This window comes from Micropterus salmoides, unplaced genomic scaffold (genome assembly GCF_014851395.1).
Source record: "Micropterus salmoides isolate LMB-PRFRI ecotype aquatic unplaced genomic scaffold, ASM1485139v1 Ms_hic_scaffold_6, whole genome shotgun sequence".
NCBI classification, from domain to species: domain Eukaryota; kingdom Metazoa; phylum Chordata; class Actinopteri; order Centrarchiformes; family Centrarchidae; genus Micropterus; species Micropterus salmoides.
Genome location: NW_024044348.1, coordinates 25,151,739 through 25,173,235, shown reverse-complemented (window position 1 = coordinate 25,173,235; position 21,497 = coordinate 25,151,739). Strand labels below are relative to the sequence as shown.

General features: G+C 39.2%; 1 protein-coding gene across 3 annotated transcripts; it reads right to left on the bottom strand.

The window, feature by feature from the left end:
* Positions 1-248: 248 nt before the first annotated feature.
* cnsta (consortin, connexin sorting protein a) lies at positions 249-21,428 on the bottom strand. Of its 3 annotated transcripts, XM_038701249.1 has the most exons (14): positions 21,320-21,428; positions 18,120-18,185; positions 17,282-17,683; positions 14,720-15,071; positions 14,425-14,641; positions 12,142-12,172; positions 10,471-10,557; positions 10,032-10,113; positions 8,697-8,718; positions 8,305-8,371; positions 6,476-7,050; positions 5,834-6,001; positions 3,622-3,763; positions 249-3,422 (listed from the first exon to the last, which is right to left on the bottom strand). In XM_038701249.1, exons 2-14 carry the CDS (start codon positions 18,130-18,132, stop codon positions 3,214-3,216), a joined length of 2,367 nt encoding a protein of 788 aa, XP_038557177.1. In that variant the 5' UTR covers positions 18,133-18,185; positions 21,320-21,428; the 3' UTR covers positions 249-3,213. The 3 variants fall into 3 exon arrangements, with proteins under 3 accessions (XP_038557177.1, XP_038557175.1, XP_038557176.1); XM_038701247.1 differs by having other exon boundaries at positions 14,425-15,071; XM_038701248.1 differs by having other exon boundaries at positions 14,425-15,071; positions 21,406-21,424.
* Between the last annotated feature and the right edge of the window lie 69 nt (positions 21,429-21,497).

Sequence of the window (21,497 nt, the reverse complement as noted above, 5' to 3'; positions counted from 1 at the left end):
AGCTGGGTGCAGACCAGTAGTCACTCTGTATGAAAGCATTAGTGGCTTGAATCTGATTTGGGAGGCCATGGGTAGCTAGTAAGAGTCACCCAGTAATGGAGTGACATGAGTCCTTTTGGGCTGATCAAAAACAGACGCACTACTCTAAGTAGTTTTAAGTTATGTAACTAGCATTATTAAAAGATTGAACAAACACACAGTTAACAGTTCCCTGGATAAATGTGTCAAATCTAAACTTGATATAGCTCAGACTCATGTGGCAGATTTATTTTCCAGCAAATTTGAACAGAGAAGCTAGACGGATTCTATAACTTACATAATAGAGATACACGGAAATGTAGTGCAGGACTTTTTAAAAATGACCATATACATTTTTTTGTGACCATAGCCCTTAAGTTTTAGTCTATACATTAAAGACGGCCTACTTAAACTAATCTCTGCATGCTGAAACTGGGAAAGTTTTCACATCAGCTTCAACAACGGTCAGTAGAGACAGAATGGAGGCTCACAAAAAGCTTTTCTTTAAAATGGCTTTAAGAGGAGACAAAACAGGGAAGATGTGTTTTAATAACAACAAAAAATAAAAACCTCATCTTCTTATTACAATCTGTAAGAACAAAGTGAAAGAGTTCATCAAAGAATTCATAAAATGCCTTTCATCAGCTTTATAACAGTGGTACACAGTTGTAACTGACACACAATCATGACTTTTCATTCATTCATGTTCTGGTAAAACAAATGAAAACATATCTGATCAAATTTACCTTTTAACAATCTGTGTGTGCTAAGAGGATGATAATGACAGCAGTAGCACAAACTCAGCAGTTTCAAATCATCTTCAGTAACTGATAAGGGAAAATGAATGAACATGAACAACATATAATGATGACCCAGATGACGGTTTTTAGAAGAGTTAGGTTAAAAATAAGAAATTCAAATCCTCCTCAAGAACAATGGCGATATAATGATGTACAATGACAATAAAGCAAAGAGAATAAAAGAAGCATCTTTTTTTTCCCCCATTAACCTCCTACTCTTTACATATATAGTATTATAAATAATTAAAATCATCTAGAAGATTAAACAAATTGTTTTCCGATTGATAGTCATCTGAACCGGCCAGACGACATGTGCAAAAGAATCAATCTAGCATCTCTTACATCCCAGGAAAACCTCATATCTCAAACTAATTTTCATTTTTTTTGTGAGTGACACCACAAGAGAAAGATAATATGGTTTTATCTTAAACCGTTATAAATGCATAGGTAAGACACTTCTCTTTGATAGTTTTTTTCCATCCTGACAAGTAAGACCTTCGTGAGATATGTGGTTTTTCTGGGGCATTTTTTATAGCTTTCACTATTACACCAAATGAAAGGAAAAAACAACACCAAACATTGCAATATGTTGAAATAAAACCTAAAAAGTATAGAGCCCTGACTAAGCAAACAGTGAGATCAAGCAATAAAATGACTCCAATAAGACAATTTGAGTTTAAAAATTTCTTTAAAATGATTAGAAATAAAGAGTTAAAGCACTGGTGTCAGAATAATTGTTGGTTTCAAGGACAAAGTGTGAGTATTTTCCCTGACTAAGGAAAATTAGTACTCCACCCAGTGAAACATCTTATCAAACCAGCACTAAACTTTAAGTAGATGTAAACACAATCGACACATAAAATGGCAGAAGTAAATTAGATAACTCTTTAAGAAGACCAAGTTGTGGCAAAAAGTTAGTTTAGAGAGAAAACCAACACTTAAGACGATGCCAAGAATCCCTAAGAGCAAACACACAGGCAGGCAGAGCTGGACTGACACAGATGATCCCATCAACATCAAGGCCTATACTGTTAAAGTACTCTGAATAATTATTCTTTTCAACATTAATAGTAAAATTCTCATTTCTGAGGGTTTTTTGACTGAAATTATTCCATACCTAGCCAGAAGCTAGTATTTTCTGTTCATAACTAATGTTCACTTGCATGTACTTTTCACATTGAAAACCTGAAAACAGTTTGTGGACATGTTTTTGTTTGTTTGTTTCTGATTAAACCATATAAAGCCTACATGTAGTCTAAAACAACAATGCGCAAAAAAATATTGCAATATCCTAAAAACAAAATCGTACCAGTCTTGTGTGCAACATGTTAAACATTCTTCTGACAGTATGTACAGAGGTGCGTGGTGTTCCTGTACATGTTGCATATGCTACATAAAGCAGCTCAATGTTGATAAATACCAAAATAACACTCAGTTTTTTTTCTGACAATATATAAATGCCCCACAGAGGACACAAAGCAAAGTTTCACATTAAACTCCAAACATTCATTCAAAGGTTGATTAAGACATGATGATTTCATTCCAAGTTGCAGACCACAGAATGGTTTGTTCATTTTAAAATTTCATTTGTGATTTAAAAAAGTCAACAGTAAAAGCAACACTAGTGGTTGCCGCAGTTAAAAAGTAAATGGGCATGTCCCATTTGTGCAGTGTGTGTGTGTGTGTGTGTGTGTGCGTATGGAGAAAGCATCTCTATGCTTCCTGTTAACAAACTATACATTACACACACTAATATATATATATATCTTTTTTTTACGTCTCTGTCGGTTGCAGCTGAGGGAGTTGAGTCTTGGGAGTCCAGTGTGAGTCAGTGAAAGTTTTTATCCAGTCATGGTTGATTTATCTACCAGTGACTTTTGAGACTTCAGTATCACTGGCTGACAGTGAATGTGTGTGCGGAGACAGCGGTCAGCTACTTCAATAGGACACTTAAGAATTTTTAGACTTAGCTTGAGAATTTATAACCTATTTAATCTGGACAGGGTTGAAAGAGGTCAGTTGTTCCTCTTCTGTTACGCAGTCTCCATTCTCCAGTTATGCACCGTTTCTCTCCGCTCTGCTTTCCCTTTCAAACTAGTGAAGTAAAGGGACATCTGACCTACAACTTTTAGTGTCACTGAACCCTGGGATTGTATTCAAAGAACATTAAAAATGCAGTAGAGCAGGCTAACAAATGCCAACCATATCTGATATAATAATTTAGCCAATTAGGCAGCGTAATAGCTACTTGCTCCACATAGCGCCAGGGACTGCAGCAGCTGGCTGGCACCATTACCTCAGAAAACATTGTCTCAGGGAGAAGCAGGAACTGCTGGAACCTACAGTGATGAATATTAAGGCCCGTGGCGCCACAATGTTGACAAACTGTTTGCTGCTATGACCCGGGGGTAAACCAATGTTGGACGTGAGCTATCCCGCGCTGTATCTGGCCAATGTAGAAGTCTGCATTTCTGGAGAAGTCCTGACAGACTGAAGAGTGGGCATCACCCAGAGCACAGTAAAGGGCGGTGCCACCTACACTGATCACTACAGTAACCAGACAAAGCAGGAAGAGAAGCAGGCAGGAGTCTCCACTGCCAACTTCTACAGAGAAAGAGAGACAGAGGAGAGATACAGGGTGTTAGAGGGAAGTTACGGAGCAGTCGACTAATAATAAAGATTAGAGAAGAACTATTTTTGACAGGGTTGTCACAATGGATATTTGTTGAAGATTACCTAGCCTTAAATTTAATCCTGCCAATGTTATGAATTAGCTCATTTGTAGTAAGGCACACAAACACACCCTGCTCGTAGCTTTCATCAGGGACTTTGAAGTGGACGCGTCTTTTGGCAGGTCGGGTCTGTGAGCTGGCAGACACACTCACATTGTCCACACATATACTTCGCTTTTTCAATATTGAGACCAGGCCAGGGGTAGGAGACATCTGAGAAGCAAAATAAACAAAACAAAAATATGTGACAACACTGTGTACAAGGAAGAGTACACAAGGAGTGTTCCTCACAGGGCATGTCCACTAGGTGTCGGCACATCACACAATCACTAATCACTAACAAATGCTCCTGCCAACAGATTTACAGTCATTCATACTGTACCAGGAGCCGCTTCCCACGAGAGAAGCATATTAGACCTCGGATGTTCATCCCAAGCTCAACGCAAAAGTGTTCAAAATATATTAATAAAGTGAACTGGCCAAATGGGGGTAGATCAAAATCAGGCAGAGTACCTGACATATTTAGTTATACTACTGCTTAACGTCATGTAGTCATAATGTAGTCTTCTACATGCTGCTTGACACAGACCTTGGAAGATGATTCCTTTATTCAGTCTGAATGTCATCTGAAAGGCTGGGATTTACAGTCAGACCGCTGACAAAGTTGAGCTGACTAACAACCGGGAGGGTACCTAGCTGACTGATCACAGATGAGTTACAACCTCTCTATTGGTGACTAAACCCTGTCGTTTATGAACCTTTAAATAGGAAGCAGATTATAATGTGAGAAACACTGAGTTCTCTGAATTTCTTTGTGCTATGAGTCTAATTTAGGGCTGGACAATAATTTTCAATAACAATATAAGAAATGTTCAATAAATATTCAATAAATGTTTGACTTTATTCACTTGAACCACACATGAAATTTTTTTATTAAGATGTTTATTTTGTTGAGGAAAAAGGATTTTAATTTTACTCGTGCTTTTTTGTTGACAAAGATTTTATCATAATCGTTTTGAGTGTTCTACCTCAGACTTGTGAAGTGATCCACTGTTTGGCATCAAGTGTTGACCATTAAGAAGAGTTTAAACTACAATTAACCATAAGGTTTCTTCAACTTTCACTCAGGAGCAAAAATCAGCCTTTAAACTCGAAAGAAATATCGATTTTTTACTTATTGTGATAATAATCAATAACAAAAGATATGAAACTTTTTATTGTGATATCATTTTTGGCCACATCATCCAGCCCTAGTCTAATTCTTCAAAAATTAAAAAGCCTATTAAGTCTGAGATAGTACTGCAGATACAATGTTCACTCAGTTTATAGTTACGTTTTTTCATAAATATAGACAATTTGTGTGGACCCATTACAGAGATCCAAAACAGGGAACCAAAATGAACTTCTACTTTCAAGTACTACAGCTACCACCGCTTAAACAATATCTCCCCTGGCTGCTCTACATCCTGCATATGATAAAAGCGGTCCATTTCTCTGTTTAGCGTTGTGCCTCAGTTCTTAACTCTGCTCCATGTACTAAGTTTCTCTCTGCAGCTACCTCTCTTTCATTTATGTCGCTCTGTGCTATTCTCTTTCACAGAGATTTAACTATGAAAAAAAGTAACCAGCGCTTGAACCAAGTAATGTCACAATCAGTGTTGAATAAATCTAAAATAGAAACTTTTTTCCTCAACACACTGGACACAGATATGAAACCAAATACAGGAATCCATCCATTCTGACATAATCAGATCAGAATTACAATACAGTAAACCTGCTGCAGTGCATGACATTTTCAGTTCTCCTATTTTCTGTCTAATTCTCTCAGTATAGAAGAGCTTGAGGTCAAATTGGCTTCCACATCTGCAAAACAAGTCCACAGCCTGTGTATCACAGTAACGGATAGGTAATACCATTAAGGCTGCTCAACAGGGCACCATGCAGTCCATTATAAAGGGCTTAGATATGCGGAGACAGTTAAACACAAGCCTTAAAATGGTTGTCAAAACATCACTTTAAAATGTGTTTGTGGTTCAACAATTGTGTTTTTTTTTGTGTGTTTTGTTAAATAGTTATTACCTTTATTACTCTAAAGCTGAAAGGAAGACAAATTGTGCCAGGTTAAATACATACCTATAATCCCAACTCCACATATATACACACAAGCATCCATGCAAATGCATCTACAAATAATTAATGAATGTAGCATAACTTGGTAAACATATGAAAAGTCATGGTTACTCTCCCTTACTTGTCCACAGAAACGCATGATAACGTACACACCTCCTCTACAGTGATGAGTTTAGCCATGTCATCCAGTGAGGCAGCTTCTCTGATGATGTCCACTTGCTCTACATCATACTCCTCCTCTTCCTCTTCCTCCTCCTCACACTGCTCCTGCTGCTTCATATGAGCCTCTTGAGGAAGGTGGGCCTCCTTGGTCGTAGTGCTCTGAAGTGATAATGGAATGCAGTTATAACTATCAATCTAAAATAACTATCAATGTGCAGTTATGGAGACAGCAATCGCTTTTGTTACTGCATCTCTATTGAACTGCAATAACATAATTCTGATTCTTAATTGAAATGTAGAAGATAGTGAAAGCTGATAAATCTGCTGTTCAAAACACCCAGTGATGAGTAGGTTGTATCCAGGAAAAAATAATCTAAACTACTAGAGGGAAGTGACAGGTTTTATGTAGGTAAATAGAGGAACTGAGTAGTTAGCATGAGCTGGAATTAGCACCTTGTCTTCAAAAACCTAGAACAAAAAGTCATCATCTCAAAACTATGATACTGGTAATTAATGGAAACAACAGACTTTAAAATATTGATTGCATTTCACGATATTTACTTTGATTTGGTTTTCTTTTAATATGGTTGGTAAAAACATATCTTCAAAGCTAAGTAGCCAACAAATTCTGACCTGGGTGTCCTCATGTAGCTTCTCTTCAGCTAGGGCTTCCTGGTGCAGCTGTTGTACCTCCACCTCTGCCCCGCCGACCAGAGTCTCCACTGGGAGAGCTTTCTGACAAGAGGGAAAGTCTACTTTCTTCTGCTTCTCCTCCTCGTCATCCTCTCCCTCATCTTCCATCTCCAAAGCCTCGGCTGCCTCCTCCACGTCCCTCTCCTCTTCTTCCCTTTTTGCCTCCCTTTCCTGTGCTAGACCTAAATCTCCTCCCTGCTGCTCTGCAGGCTTGGACTGATCCATTTCTCCAGCTGTACAGGGGTGCAGTTCATTTCCTATGACTGAAATGGTGTATCCTACCCCTCCTTCTGCCTCTCCTCCCTCTCTGTTGCTGCCCTGCCTGTCAGTCAGCTGAGCTCCATGGAAACAGCCCCTCCCTTCTAAATCCCTGCCTGGGTCTCCCCTGTCCTTTCCTGAGATCTCAGGCGAATTGAGCCCATCAGCCAAATTAATGGACGGTATGACTGTTTGGCTGCTCTGAGAACATGAGGAGTCGCCTGCTCTCTGCTCTGTACCTCTGCCAACCTGACAGGCTGGATGAGAAAGAGAAACAGAGAGTAGGGGAAGAGAGTTGGGTTTGGTGTAGTGAGAGGGGTGACAGTAAGGGGGACAGAGAAAAAATAAAGAGTGAATAAAAACAACTCTTGCTGGAGTTTACTGAACGTAAAGGCATTAGTGCACTTTGATAGTTTGTCACAATAAATCACAATAGTTTGTCACAATAAATACTCTACAGTGACAGAAATTTCTTTACTATCTGCAGGGGAGAACTGCTCTGAAATATGAAACCCAATGTCCCCAACAGATAGACATAAAACCTCTTAAAATACATATATCAACACTGTTGATAATGCAATGGGAGCTGCTTGCATTGGATTTCTTAAAATTTAAAATTCCTAAAAAATGTCATGACTTGACATGACGACATGACACTGGTGGTGAAAGCAATTCTAATCCCATACATGTCTTTTTGCCATATTCAGCGAGCATCTCCTCACAGTCCATTAGCTGTCTGTTTTGTGTGTGCTGAAAAAAAATCCATCTCTGGCTCTGTAAATGGGAAACATACAACAACAAAGTGGCCTGCACCTCGCCACACAACACTATTCCAGCTTATTTTCTATTTCACCAAGACATGCTGTTGTTGTGATTTTAGCTATAGCAACAGGAGAGTTGTGAGTATAGCAGTCTGGAGCTAGTATGCTGGCTCTAGAAGCATCTCGTCATGTCTGCATGTTAGCTTTGCAACAGCAACTGTAGCGACAGTTTGCTTATCCACACCTTAGCTAACGTTAGTTGCATTACTTTCTGTGTCATTGTTCGCTCGATGTCATAGTACTGTATTTCTCCAGAATCGCATGCTCCACCTTTAAATAAGAGCTTTCAGACACATACAGATTGCTTTGCATGTCTTCAATCTAATTACTACAAATCACATGTGAATTACATTATAACTAAACACTTTACAAGATAAAAGTGAAAGTTCCTTGTTGTCCACTTACCAGCTTTTTCCAAAACATTCAACTGAATCAGGAGATGTGGCTGAAAGTTTATTCTCCTGTTAGTTGAAAGCTCTGGAAAAAGCAAGTACGTGGACCTTGAGTTAGGACATTCCTACCCTCCGAGAACAACTGATTTATGTATTTCAATATGATATGAAATCTTCCAGTTTGGTTCGCCATAATCTAAGTATAAGTGGTTTGTAAGTTAATGGTCTAAAACATGCAAAAAAACAACCAACAATACTCACACACACTGATATAATTTTACGCCACCCACTCACTCACCTGAGGTATGTGGAGGCAGTGCACCACCTTCTTCAAATGAAGGCCTCAAAAGGTCCAGAGATGCACACTACACACACACACACACACACACACACAGAAACATAAATATATGATACACTACCACATTTACATAAACTACGCAGTTTAGTAATGTGTAAGTTACACATTATTTTAAATCTAACCCACAGGCACACAAACACTAAACTAAACACAATACACGATAAACATCTAATAGATATTTTACATGTAACATGACATCAGTGAGTCACTTGAAATGCAAAATCCACATTCATCCTCCCTTATCTTATCTGTATGTACATTGTCTCTCTGTCACACACACACTGAAACAGAAATGAAATGTGGTAAACAGAAATGAAATGTGAATGTCTTACCACAGCATCTCTAGCTCTTGGTCTGTGAACAGAAGAGAGAAAGAAAGACAAAGTGAGATGGTCAAAGCAATGAAGGTCTGTTCTTGCTTTTAGTAAATGAAGACGTGAAAGATGAGTGACCCTTCTCTACTCTCCTGAGCTAATATTAGCCTGAACACATTTCCCTGGCTAGTAGAACATGTGTGTGAGTGGGACTGTGTGTGTGTGTGTGTGTGTTAAGCGAAGTGAAACCCTAGCCGTGTGATGGCTCAAATGTCTGAAAGTGCTGCAGCAGCAGCAAAGGGCCATATGTTTAAACTATAACTGCAGTGCTCACCCCACACATAGACATCCATGCTCTTGGTCATGCAGACACACACACAGATGCACACACATGTGTGGGGTCTTACAGAATGTGCAGGTGTGTATGTGTGTGTCTGGCAGGTATAGTACACAGAGGACTTCCTATTAAATATTGAAAACTGCCAAAGGGGACTTTGACTAATTTGTTACACTTGCATGAGCACACTCCATAACAGACACACGCTACACCCCATGTACACATAGCACACACACAAACTCATTATTACAGAAGCACAATAGAAGATAATAAGCACATTCGAAGTAGATTGATTACTGTGTTGTGAAATCAACATTTTCTGGAATATTGCAACAACTTAAAAGCCACCACACATATTGTAGTCAACCTTAACATGCCGTACATTTAAAGAAAGTGTCTGACAGTTGGGTAAATATGCTTGTATACAATCTTAACTACAGTAAGATGAGAACAGGACAGGTTAGGGAACAGTAGAAAGACAAAAAACTAGGAGAAACAACATTGCTCAGTTTTAAGAGAAAAAAATATGCATTCTTATAAATCCAAAGCGGTCTTCTTTACATGTATCTCAGTCACAAAGAGCAAAGGAGTAAGGAATTACATGTTAGTGATTTCTTGACCATAAGTTGCTAAATGGAGTGACTGTGCGCAGCATCTCATTGCCAAATTTGCATGAGATGGTGACTAGTTTGCTAATTAACAAGCCACAACATTGGAATAAAACATGTATCATATTAGCCGTAGTCACTGGAAGGTGTATTTAAGTTGTATGTAAGTTTTGATGAAACTCCCCTTTTCTTCCAAACTAAGTCAAACACATCTCAGACCTACTTCTGTAATGAAATTGATATTGATCTTATTGTCTGGTTAAGACAGTGAACAAGCATATTTCCCAAAATGTTGGACTGGTTTGTGGTTTAAAAACACCCTAGATGCAAAAGTTACTCACATAAATGCAAACAACACAAAGAAAACATAGAAATGCAAAGAGCACACACACATGCATACAGACTGACCGACTGTGTGTCTGGCAGATGTGTTTAAGAGTGTCCAGATGTGGGGTTGCCAGATCGGAGGAAGTCTTTCTACCCTGACCCTCTAAGAGAGACGGAGACACAAAGAGATGCAGAGAGTTAAAAGCATTGGTTATAACTATGAAGAAGCCTCTAAGAGCTGAATTATCTGAGTCCATATTCATAAATGTTTCCTGATGGAATTTTACATTTTATGATCACTGAAACTACATTAAATATATTGTACATTACTGGGATCCAATGGGCGAGACACAGAGGCTGTAGTCATACACATACAATGATAAGGATGATATTCAATAATATGTAAAGAAACCCATATTATATTAAATCATTAAAAGTATTTTGTTACACAGACAAAAATATACACTACATTTGTGCATGCATGCATCTGAAACGTGTGTGTTGTGTATGCATGTGTTACCCCACTGTTGTTGTAGCGCATTCAGGTTGTCCAATACTCTCTGGTGATAGTCTCTTTCTAGTTGGATGCACCATAACGCCCGTTGGTCTGAACATCACAGGTTAAGAAATACAACACACACACACACACACACACACACACACACACACACACACACACACACACACACACACACACACACACACACACACACACACACACACACACACACACACACACACACACACACACACACACACACACACACACACACACACACACACACACACACTACAGGTCCTACAGAAAACTGGTTGCTTTACAACTGGTTTTCTGCTCAGGAACCGTTACAGCTGACAGAAGTAAAGGGAGAACAGAAAGTGAGACTGAAAAAAATAGGAGAACAATAAGAGGGACAGAGAGAGGAGGAAACATAGTCAGGCCAAAACAGAGGGAGATAAGTGCTCTAGCATGCAGTCTTTTATGTTTATGGATATGGGCAGCCAAAAGACAAACCTTCTTTGACATGGCTCAACGCTTTCTCTCTCTCTAACTAACCCTCTATGCGTGCATGACGTAGCTAAGCTAGCTTTCCACTTCTCTTTGCCTCTTTTATTTCTTCCATCCCACTGCGTCTCTTTCCTCTGATTAAACCTCTGTTAAAATTTCCAGTAATTTCTCATGCTCACTCTCCTGCGTTTCTTCTTCCATTTCATGGATCCCCATCTCTTCCGTCTACTCTGTTTTATATTTTGTCTTTATTGGCTGTAAATGTATGGTTGCATTTGTGTGAGGGTGTCTCTTCCTGTGAGTGTGTCTGTAAAGTACTCAGGTTGTTGGTATGCACTGTACAGTGACAATCAACATTTCAATGTCAAAACAGAAGGCTCTTTGGTTACAGTCAAGGGTCTACATAATGTAGACCATAAGTAGAAGAGCTGCTAAAAGGTTTAGCTGGTTGGCATAATTTTATTTCACTAAAAAGGATCATCCATCCATCCATCGTCAACAGGGTACAGGGTCACTTGATAATCATTATTTTAGTGTTCTCATAAATTATATGTAAATGCTAATATCTTTTTAGTGTATTATTTTGGAAACATACTGTAGCTTTTCTTACCTGTCAGATCTGAGTTTTAATCCGATATCTATCTTTCCTCTGCGTATGTGCCTCCTTTCTCGCTGCCTCTCTGCCTTGTGAGCCTCTGGGCTTTCTGTATAAACCAGCTCAGCTACTGGTGCTTTTCCTCTCTCTGTTTCCCCTCTTCATGTTCTTCTTATGCATGCTGTCTCTTCCTTGCTTCCTTTTCTCTTTTCCCAGAGAAGTTCTTTTTCACTCTTCTGTCCTCTATCTATTCTCTAATCTCTTGCTCTCTTTTTAATCACAATGTGTGTAAAGTCAGTGAGGCATCAAGTAATTTACTGTAGCTTTAATGCGACAAGTCAACAACTCCAAATCCTCAAACTCTACGTTTAAAAAAAAACAACAAAAAAAAAAACATAGACAAGTAGTAGAAGTAAATAAAATGAAATCCACTTGAATCAAAACGCATGTATGGACGAGCAGGCAAGCAGCAAGGTAAGCAAATGTACAGGAGATAAGAGTATAACACTCACAGTACAAATTACAATAAAAGCCACCCCTACCCCCTCACCCAGCCCCAATACACACAGACACTGACATAAGGATACAGTCTTTGTGAAGGACAAAGGCCTCAGCAATCTGCAGAGAGACAGAGAGAGAGAGGGATTAGAACTTTTATTAAAGTGCATGCTTTTAAAATATTTTTTCATTCTCAGTTATGTCACACAAGCTGTCAGGTAAAGTGGCTCCATTGGGGTTTGAAACCAAACTCAAAATATTGCTCATGTTCAATGGACCCTGACGATGACACACAAGATCAGACAAAGTACAAAACAATACACCAAGAGAGACATAGATAACATAAAACACCACACTATACAGAGCTGGAACTGCACTGCTACAGCTGCGGTGACTTCTATAATCATTAAAAATGATAGAAAATATATAATCCGATCTCAGGAACATAATAAAATAGTTAGGCCCTTGAATTTAGGAGAGTGAGTGAAAATGAAAGTGAAAAGCAGGACAGAAAAACGAGACCACGGTAGATACCTCTCTTCAGCCAGTGTCGCTTTCATGCTGCTCAGCTGATCACAGAACAAGAGAAGTGTGTGTGTGAGAGAGAGAGAGGAAAGGAGGGCACAAAAGGCTCTCGCATTTCTGATGAATTGAGGGGCGGTGACGACTGAATGACCTCTGGAGCCAACTGTGCTGGTTCAGATATGAAGATGGAAAGAGTTTAAATTTGTTTTCTGTTTTTTTTTTACAATATTTACACATCAGTTACACCATGAGGCACACCTATCCACCAAAAGTACAGTCCAATTTTAAGATTCAGGATTTTGTTTCTCCAAAAATAGGACAACCATCACTGTTATCAATCATCCATCAATGTTAAAATACATATATATTCTCCTGCTTTTCCCCTACCTTTCAATATTGATCAGTATGTTTGGCACATTATGTTTGTGACCTAAAACACTTCTCAATAGAATAAATACAACTAATTAAATCAATGACGTCTGAATAATTTGTCCATTCTTTGGCCCACCACACTGGCTTTCCCTAACCATTCATATTTATGACGCTGGTGTTGGCTTCGCAAACTTTCACCATTCACCATTGTTAATGAAATGATGCAAATGAGCGCCCTGCAGGAACTTTGACAATGCAGTCCACAAGGACCAAGCAAAGAGATTTAAATGCGATGTTCAGCAACAAAAAGCACTGCTACATTTAGGCCATCTACATGACCTCTCATTTTTTATGACTTAAAGTTGGTCATGTCACGTCCTCACTGTAACAGCAGCGGGCACGAATATGTTTGTCATCATTGTTGATGTGTAGGCGGAAACCAGAAATGAGTGCAAAACAAAGCCGCAAATGATTATTGACCTTTAATCTTCAACTTTAATTAAACCTGCAAATAATTGCTTTTGATTGTTGGGTTAATCTTAGACAAATTGTAGACCTGTGTACCTGTTGTAAAGCTGCTGTCAGAGGAGAGCGTTTTTTAGTAAGTGAAATTTCTTTAAAAGCGCAGACTGGTGACAGCAGAAAGACTGTTAATATCTTAACAGTTATCACAATATACTATTGTGAGGCTTGTGTGTGTATTGACGTACGTGTACATCAATACACAAACACCTGCAAATACACATGCATCATGAAATGACACTTTAAACAGCTGTAATCCGATTTCTTTACTATCGCAATTGTAGTACAGGAGCAAAGCTTCGTATTAATAACAAGAGGTTGTGTTCGGCATCTTGCTTAAAGCAGTGTTTGCTGTTATAGTGCTGTTTGAAACTCTTTTCCCCCCACACTGCCAACATCATGATTCAGTAGTTTCAGTAGTCTTGCTTTCACAACACACCCTGAAATCATTAGCTACAGTATTTTACCAAAATATTTGTAAAAGAGGCAGACCTGTGTTCATGAACACCCCCCCCCCGTACACACACACCTGTTTGCCTGAAAGTAAGGTTAGCTCCGGTGTGCGTGATTTCTAAATCAAACTGAAATATTCACACACCCTATAAACATTCAAGTCCTATCATGCATGTCTTTTTGTGACAGAGAAACGCGCAGAGAAAGAGAGCATATGCTTTTTATGTGCATGTGGTTTATATGCTTGATTGCGTGCATGTCTGTCTGTCTTTGTGTGCACTCAAGACACCCAAGCCTCAGGGTACAAAGTGCCATGCTGATTATGGGGTCGAGTGGATAACAGTAATTTAATAACTAGTATGGGAGTAACAGTTTAAAGAGACTAAAATGACTAAAATCAGCAAGAAAAACATTAAGAAACCACTAAAGACCAGAGTGTCTGTTCAAATGATCTACTGATACAGTGATACACGTTTCAGTAAGTAAGACAGACAGGTTACCTGGTGAAGGTACTGTGGAAGGTGAGTGTCATCTCCTCTTTGTGCCAACTGCTCGAGAGACTCCAGCAGAGCAGGGCTTGGAATAGGCCCTGTGGCGCAGGTGGAGACTGAGACACAAGTGGGCATTGGAGTGGAGGTAATGTGTTCCCAATTTGAGGTTATAGGTCCTGTGGAGGAGGTGGACTCTGTACCATCGGAAGCAAAGAAAGTGTTGAGCCTTGTGGTGCAAGCAGTAACTGTAAATGTCTCTGCAGTTGAGGTGATAGGTCCTGCATATGAACTGGCGCATGTGAGCCCATGGTTGAAAACAGGACCTGTGGATGAGGTCAGATGATCTGTAGTGAAGTTGGTATTTTTTGCTATCCTGTCTGTAGCTTCAGAGATACATGTAGGCCCAGGTGGGCTGGTAGGCCTGGTGTCTGAGGTTATGGTTAGTGTGGCAGAATGGGGTCTGGGTCCCTGGGTAACTGGCCCTGAGGTGCAGGCAACTGATTCAGTGTTGGAGTTCTGAGAGTCCACATTAACATCACTGTGTTGCACTTGACCGATGGGATATGCTGTTTCTAGACTGACCACAGGAATGACAGGGGATGTAGGCTCTGGACTGGTCCCAGGGCTGAAAGGATATGGAGTCTCCAACAGACTGCCTACAGAGGGGAAGAAAGACAGCGGCAAACAGAAAAAGAGATGAGAGAAAGATTAACTAGGGCACAGTGAACGTGCTGAAACAAGATGACTCACAAACAGCAGTTTAAAACTCCTGAGAACACAGGTGTATATTATATAATCTATCTACTGTTGGAGTTGTGTCATAATACAATACTGACAATTAGATTTGGGACTGAAATGAGAAGATTAAGTCACACCCTATTCACTAAATTTGGAGCAGTTAAAAATAAATCAAACACCTTGGCTTATTATTATTAGTAATATAGATCTCACTGACTTACAGGAATATGAATTAATGAAGCATTATAAGGCTACATCCACACTACTACGTTTTCGTTTTAAAACGCAGACCTTTTGCTACATTTGCAACCGCCGACCAGACTAAAACGACAGATCCAAACTCCTAAAACGGAGAAGTTTGAAAACGCTGTTGACACCGTTTTCGTTTTAAAACTCAAGAGTAACATATTAGTGCAGACAGGTGAAACGCAGGTGTGGACGGAGATTGTTTTCGCTTTGAACCTCAGTTTTAAAACAAAAACGTAGTAGTGTGGATGTTGCCTAATACATAGAAAAAAAGATGGATTACTTCAGATTTTGGATACACAGCTATAAGATAATAACTGTCTTGTGGGGAATGGAGCTCTAGAAACCACAGAGAGCAACTGAGCAAATAAAAAGGTTCACACTCTTTCTTTACAAGTCAACTGCTCCTTGTTTAAAAACACACACAGTGCGAGTGCAACTGGTTTTATTTGACAAACACTGTTACACATTACCATGTCTGACAAGCAAGAAAGACTCTTTTTGTCTACTCTAGATGTACTGATCTACTCCTTTTTTATCTTTCTCTTTATCCATCCCTCTTCTCATTATCTATATTCTATCTCTCTTGAATTCTACACGTAGCCTCCTTACATCTTATTTATCAAGTTTGGCTCCCTCAATTCTCTTTGTCAGTCACTTCAGAATTGACATCATCACCCTCAGTCACTCCGACCTTAATCCAAAATGCTGACCACTTAAAAACACACAAAAGTCCCTACAACAGCGAGTACGCCAGACCAGTGTTTGCAGAGCAGTCCTTCACTACACAGTCACTTCTTGTACTGTTTAAGCAGTGAAAGCTAATACTCAATAACTCATAGAAAGAGTCTATCTTAAAACATTTAAATTAGGTCAATATTTGTAAACAAGTGGCATACTATTTTCACACTACATTTGTTGGAGGATCAGATTTTTTGGTGTTTAATTTAAAATACGCTGGAAATTATGTAAACATCATTACACAATAAAAAACCCACCTTTGTTAGGGTCTACATTTATTTAGTATGTTGTCATACAAAGTAACTGTGTATTGGCATCTTTGTTTCTGTCGATCTTGCCCCAAAGCAAAAGCAAAAAATTCCAAATGTGCGTCTATCACATATTTAAGTTTAACACTTTAAAATTATTTTTATTTTTTACCTTGGCTCCCAAATAAGACGTTTGATCACATTAAAGAATAAAGTGTTGTAGCTTTGGAAGGAGTTGTTGTGGCCTAACTGCCTAATTAGGTAACAAACACACTACCTTGGTAGATTTGATTGTGTTTTTTTTCCCTTGTCTCTTACGATTATTTTAGCTCCACTAATCAATATTTTCACATCAACAATGAATCAATCCTTGTGTAATTTGAAAGGGGTCGCTCCCAATGACAATCCCAGGGAATTATCACAAAACTCTGCAGCACTACTGAACATTTTAGCCTCTCTCAGCTCATTGTTTTGGTTTACCATCTGCAAAATTTCTGTATACTTCATTCTCAATCAGTCACTCACTTTCAGTCACCCAGTTTCCAGCAACAGCAGATGACTGTTTTAAATGATTGATAAACCCACTACACACTACCTCCTGGTGACAAACGGCAGAAAGACAACTTTGGTGACTAACTGGTGAAGAAAGCTGAGCAGCCAGATATTTTTCACAGGGGTTGGAGGACATGAAAAGACTCTCTATGTTTGTTGGATGTGCCAACAGGCATTTGTTTGCCTACACAACAGCCATAACAACTTAATAATCTACTCGGCTGTGTATCTGTTAGCTTGTGTTGGTGTTTTACTGCCCCTAAATGGCCAAGGATTTACAGCAAAAAGTAAAAAGAAGATTCGAAAGCGTGTGTGAAAGTGTGTGTCCATGTGTTCCCTACCAGTTTCTGAATAGGAGGAATCAGTCATCTGAGTGTCTGGAGACTGGCAGCGATTTAGACAGCTTGATTCCTCTGATTCTTCCTCCTCTTCTTCTTCCTTCATCACCTCATCAATGTCATCTTCGTCATCCTCCTCGCTGCCTCTTCCTGCGTATTCTTCCTTTGCCTGCTCCTCCACCATGTCCTTCCCATTGTTGCTAAGAGAGGCTTTTTGAATAAGCCCACACCCTCCTCCGTCTTCATTTTGTAAGGGAGGGACACTGTGAGTCTGCGTGAGCGTGTTTGTCTCGTTGAGATTGCGAGTTTGGGCAGTGAGAGCTTCAGGTGTGGGAAGGTTATCACAGAAGTCAACCCCGCCCACCTGAACATGGGACATCACTCTGCCCTCCTTCTCAACCTGACCTAGAGATAACATAAAGGTTCAGGGAAAATTACAACAAAATTAATAAGGTAAGAAACTTCCTACGCAGTCTGAATGTCATTCAGTTGACTTTGACTCAATATTTACATGACACAGCAGCCAGCTGTCTTAATTCTCAACAGCTTTGAGTTATTTTCACTTTGCTTTGAATATTTTCAGATAATACTTTGTGATATTTTACATTTACATTACATTTATTCATTTAGCTGATGCTTTTATCCAAAGCAACTTACAATTGCTATACATTCAGGTTGCATGCCTCTGGAGCAACTAGGGGTTAAGTGTCTTGCTCAGGGACACAATGGTGGATGTCTCACAGTGGGAATTAAACCCAGGTCTCCCACACCAAAGGCAAGCATCTTATCTATGCACCATCACCACCCCGATGATATGCTTTACTGAATTTGAATTACTCACCACCATGATCCATCTGGCACCACCGTCACAACGTTTTTGACCTTTCAGCCCGAATGTCAGCGCTGCCTATATGACAATCCAAGTATAAGAAACACAGATAAAGTCACACTCCAGAGTGAGACATACAAAACAAGTTTAGCATCATTCCCGAGTTGTCAAAACAAACCCTAGGGCTTTTTAGATTTCAAAAAAAAAAAAAAAAACAGTCCTACCAACACCTTGTATTGCAATAGAAGACTTGCCGACACACAAACAAATGCACTGATGTACATAGTGATTAGACATTACGGGTTTTTAGAACACTTTCACTGATCCCTTTTCTTTGTGATTAACATTTTTTAGTAAGGCGAGGAAAACTTTTTACACACATAGAACACATACAATACAGTTCATTAGGAGAGAAATAAGTAAAGAAAGGAAAAGAGTGAAGACATAAAAAGATGAGCATTCCCATAAAACATACAAATGAAAATAAGAATAAAAAATAATTAAAATAAAATAAAATAAAAAAGGGGGCGGGTAGGTTTGGGGGGGTCTGTCTGATATAAGTGTATTTGATGTGCAAAGTTTTTGGAGGCACCACTTATGTTTTACCATGCAGTTTCCCATGATGACATTGGAGGAGCAGTGACAGTGACTAGGGGCAAAGTGATGCATGGCAGTACACGCAATGCAATAAATTATATATTGTCCACCCTTATTTACATGCAGAGAGAATACTATAAACCACAGTATACTGGAATCCAAAACACCTATCACCATCTTCAAAAATGAATATACAATTAAATTAACACTTCTTGGATTTATTGCTGGACTGCTGCACTGGATTACAGTAGATTATGCAAGTGTACAAACTGGTAAATCAGTGTACAACGCAATTCAGTATTATGCAATAGCCTACCTTTGAATTTTACTGCCTTACTTATGTTCACAGTTGACTCAGCAACAAATTGAACACAAAGACTGACACAAAACCTCTGTTAGGTTGTTTTGTCTATGTTGCCCCTTATAGCCAATCTCTGGACTTTACTTAGTCTGACCAATGTAAGCACACGAAGTCTGCATTCAAGTCTGTGAAACAATTACAAAGGACATGTGCTATAAAAATAATATGGCACTGACACATAATTTTAAGTATTCCCGACTGCAGTCAAAAGTACAACCAACTTTCACCATACACATGGAACATTTCACTCATCTAATAAGTTTAATACACCTTTCAATATAAACTATAGTCGTGCCTCACACAAATGACTTCTCTTAAAACATTGCACCGACTTTACCTTTTATCCCTGGTTGGCTACAATAGGCACGGCTATATACCACGCCAACAAAACTGTTTTATTAATTATGGTAATATTTTCACTCCAAAGCCTCCACAAACACACACATCCAGACTAATGAAAGCCTATCTCAGAGGAATAAGGCTGTCCTCGTTTCCTGCAAGCTAATTGTTCTTCCTGTAACCCTGTATTGGCCTGTGTAAGACTCAGCCCAAACATCTAGAAAGAAAAAAGAAAGCCAGGACAAACACACCTAGCAAGGTTCCCCATGTCCATTCTCTAATTAAAACTCTTATGGACAATTGTACATATTGAATTTGAGTTGAATTTATTGAAGGATAGCCCCTTGAGATGCAGCATCTCATTTTCAAGGGGGTACATACAGTATAATATGTTAACTCATACAAATGACACAGATAAATACCTTGGGAGATGAGTCCATGAACAAATCAGCACTAATGACCCCAGACTCCAAAGGGAGTTCAAAAACCTATGTAACCATCTTTCCTTTGGGTTGTATGAGGTCTATAAGAGATGTCCTATATCCCAAAGGGAAGCTGAATCTGATTCCTAGATATTAACATGGCTTTGAGATACAAATATAACCGAGTATGAGATGAGAGACTGTTTCGGTGTCTAATTAATCCAAGCTCTAAATGTCCCTCTGGAAGATAAAACAAACAACCATGACATTAAGGCTTATGCAACAATAACTTCCAGATTACACACACAGGTGTTACTGCACCTGTCATAATTCTTTCATATGCTATGTGGATGTTTTTGTTTTATATTATCTACAGTATCCTTAATGTCCCTCTCCCACAGAGCCATCTGTCCATACAACCGTCCATCCTCTCCTCTTTTTGTCTGTGCCCTACTCCACAGGGGACCATAAATAATGAAAGACAGAAGAAGGGACAAATGGAGAAAGGGAATCCAGCCAAAAGGACAAATACAAAGGTGGAAGAAACAGACCCTGTCCTTTGACAGGCCGCTATAGAGACTAGTACAGACAGCAGAGCTACATACAAATGAACTGGCACGGACGGGTGTCAAGTTATGTTTGCGTGTAAGTTAGACGTTGTATAAATTAGCTAAACTCACGTAAAAAATAATGTAGCAAATGACATGTAAAACATCAGTAACTGGTTGTGGTTCAGACCATAAACTTTATATAAAATAGGTTCAGACCAGCCACTCTCTTTCGTTAGCTAACGTTATTGCTAGTCAAAAAATGTTCTCTTAGTAAACTAAGTTAGTTAACGTTAGATAAAAATAAATATAACTGATTGATGACTCTAACAGTTAACGTTACCAGAGGAAAGTGACAGAAAACATCCATGCAGCAGTGACAGCAGACTGACTGTCATTTCCACCATATTATTTAACGTTAGTTGACACTTACGTTAACTGGTTAGTGGCTAGTCGGCTAATTAACCTGGCAATGTTTAGTAAAAAGCTAGCATAACTTACCTTAACAGCATACAATGTAGAAAGGAAGGTTAAAAAGTAACGTTATAGATTAGCTTGGTCGCTATCCCTACGGTTAAAGCACAGTGTTGCTTTAACGTTAGTTGTGCTTTTGACAGGCTTAACGTTATACTGTTATATCAGATTACTAGAAAACGTCTGAGTAGAGCTAAGTTAATGACTAGCCGTTCATTAATGGCTGTAACGTTATATCGATAACTTACCTAAGTTAACGCTACGGCGACAAATTTGTCATCGGCTACGTTATTGTATGCTGCTGTTGCTAGCTAAAGTCAGCTAACCTAGCCGAGTAACGTTATGGTTGACACATCTGGCCACAGAAAATCTTTCAAACCTAACGTTACACCTTCATTTGCTTAACTTAAACGCGCTAGCTTTCATATCATTACACCCTTCTGCGACACAAAAGAGCTAAACGGTACTCACAGCTGAAAAGGTAGTGTGAATGTTAAAGGCTGGGACATCAGACACTTCGCTGAGTATGTTGTTACCGACTGCAGCTACATACTCACTGTAGGTGTAACCGACAGGCTGCCAGGGGTCGTTGCTGCCGCTGTCATGCCTGGACCGGGTGCTGCTTGAGAAACAGCTGCGACATGCACTG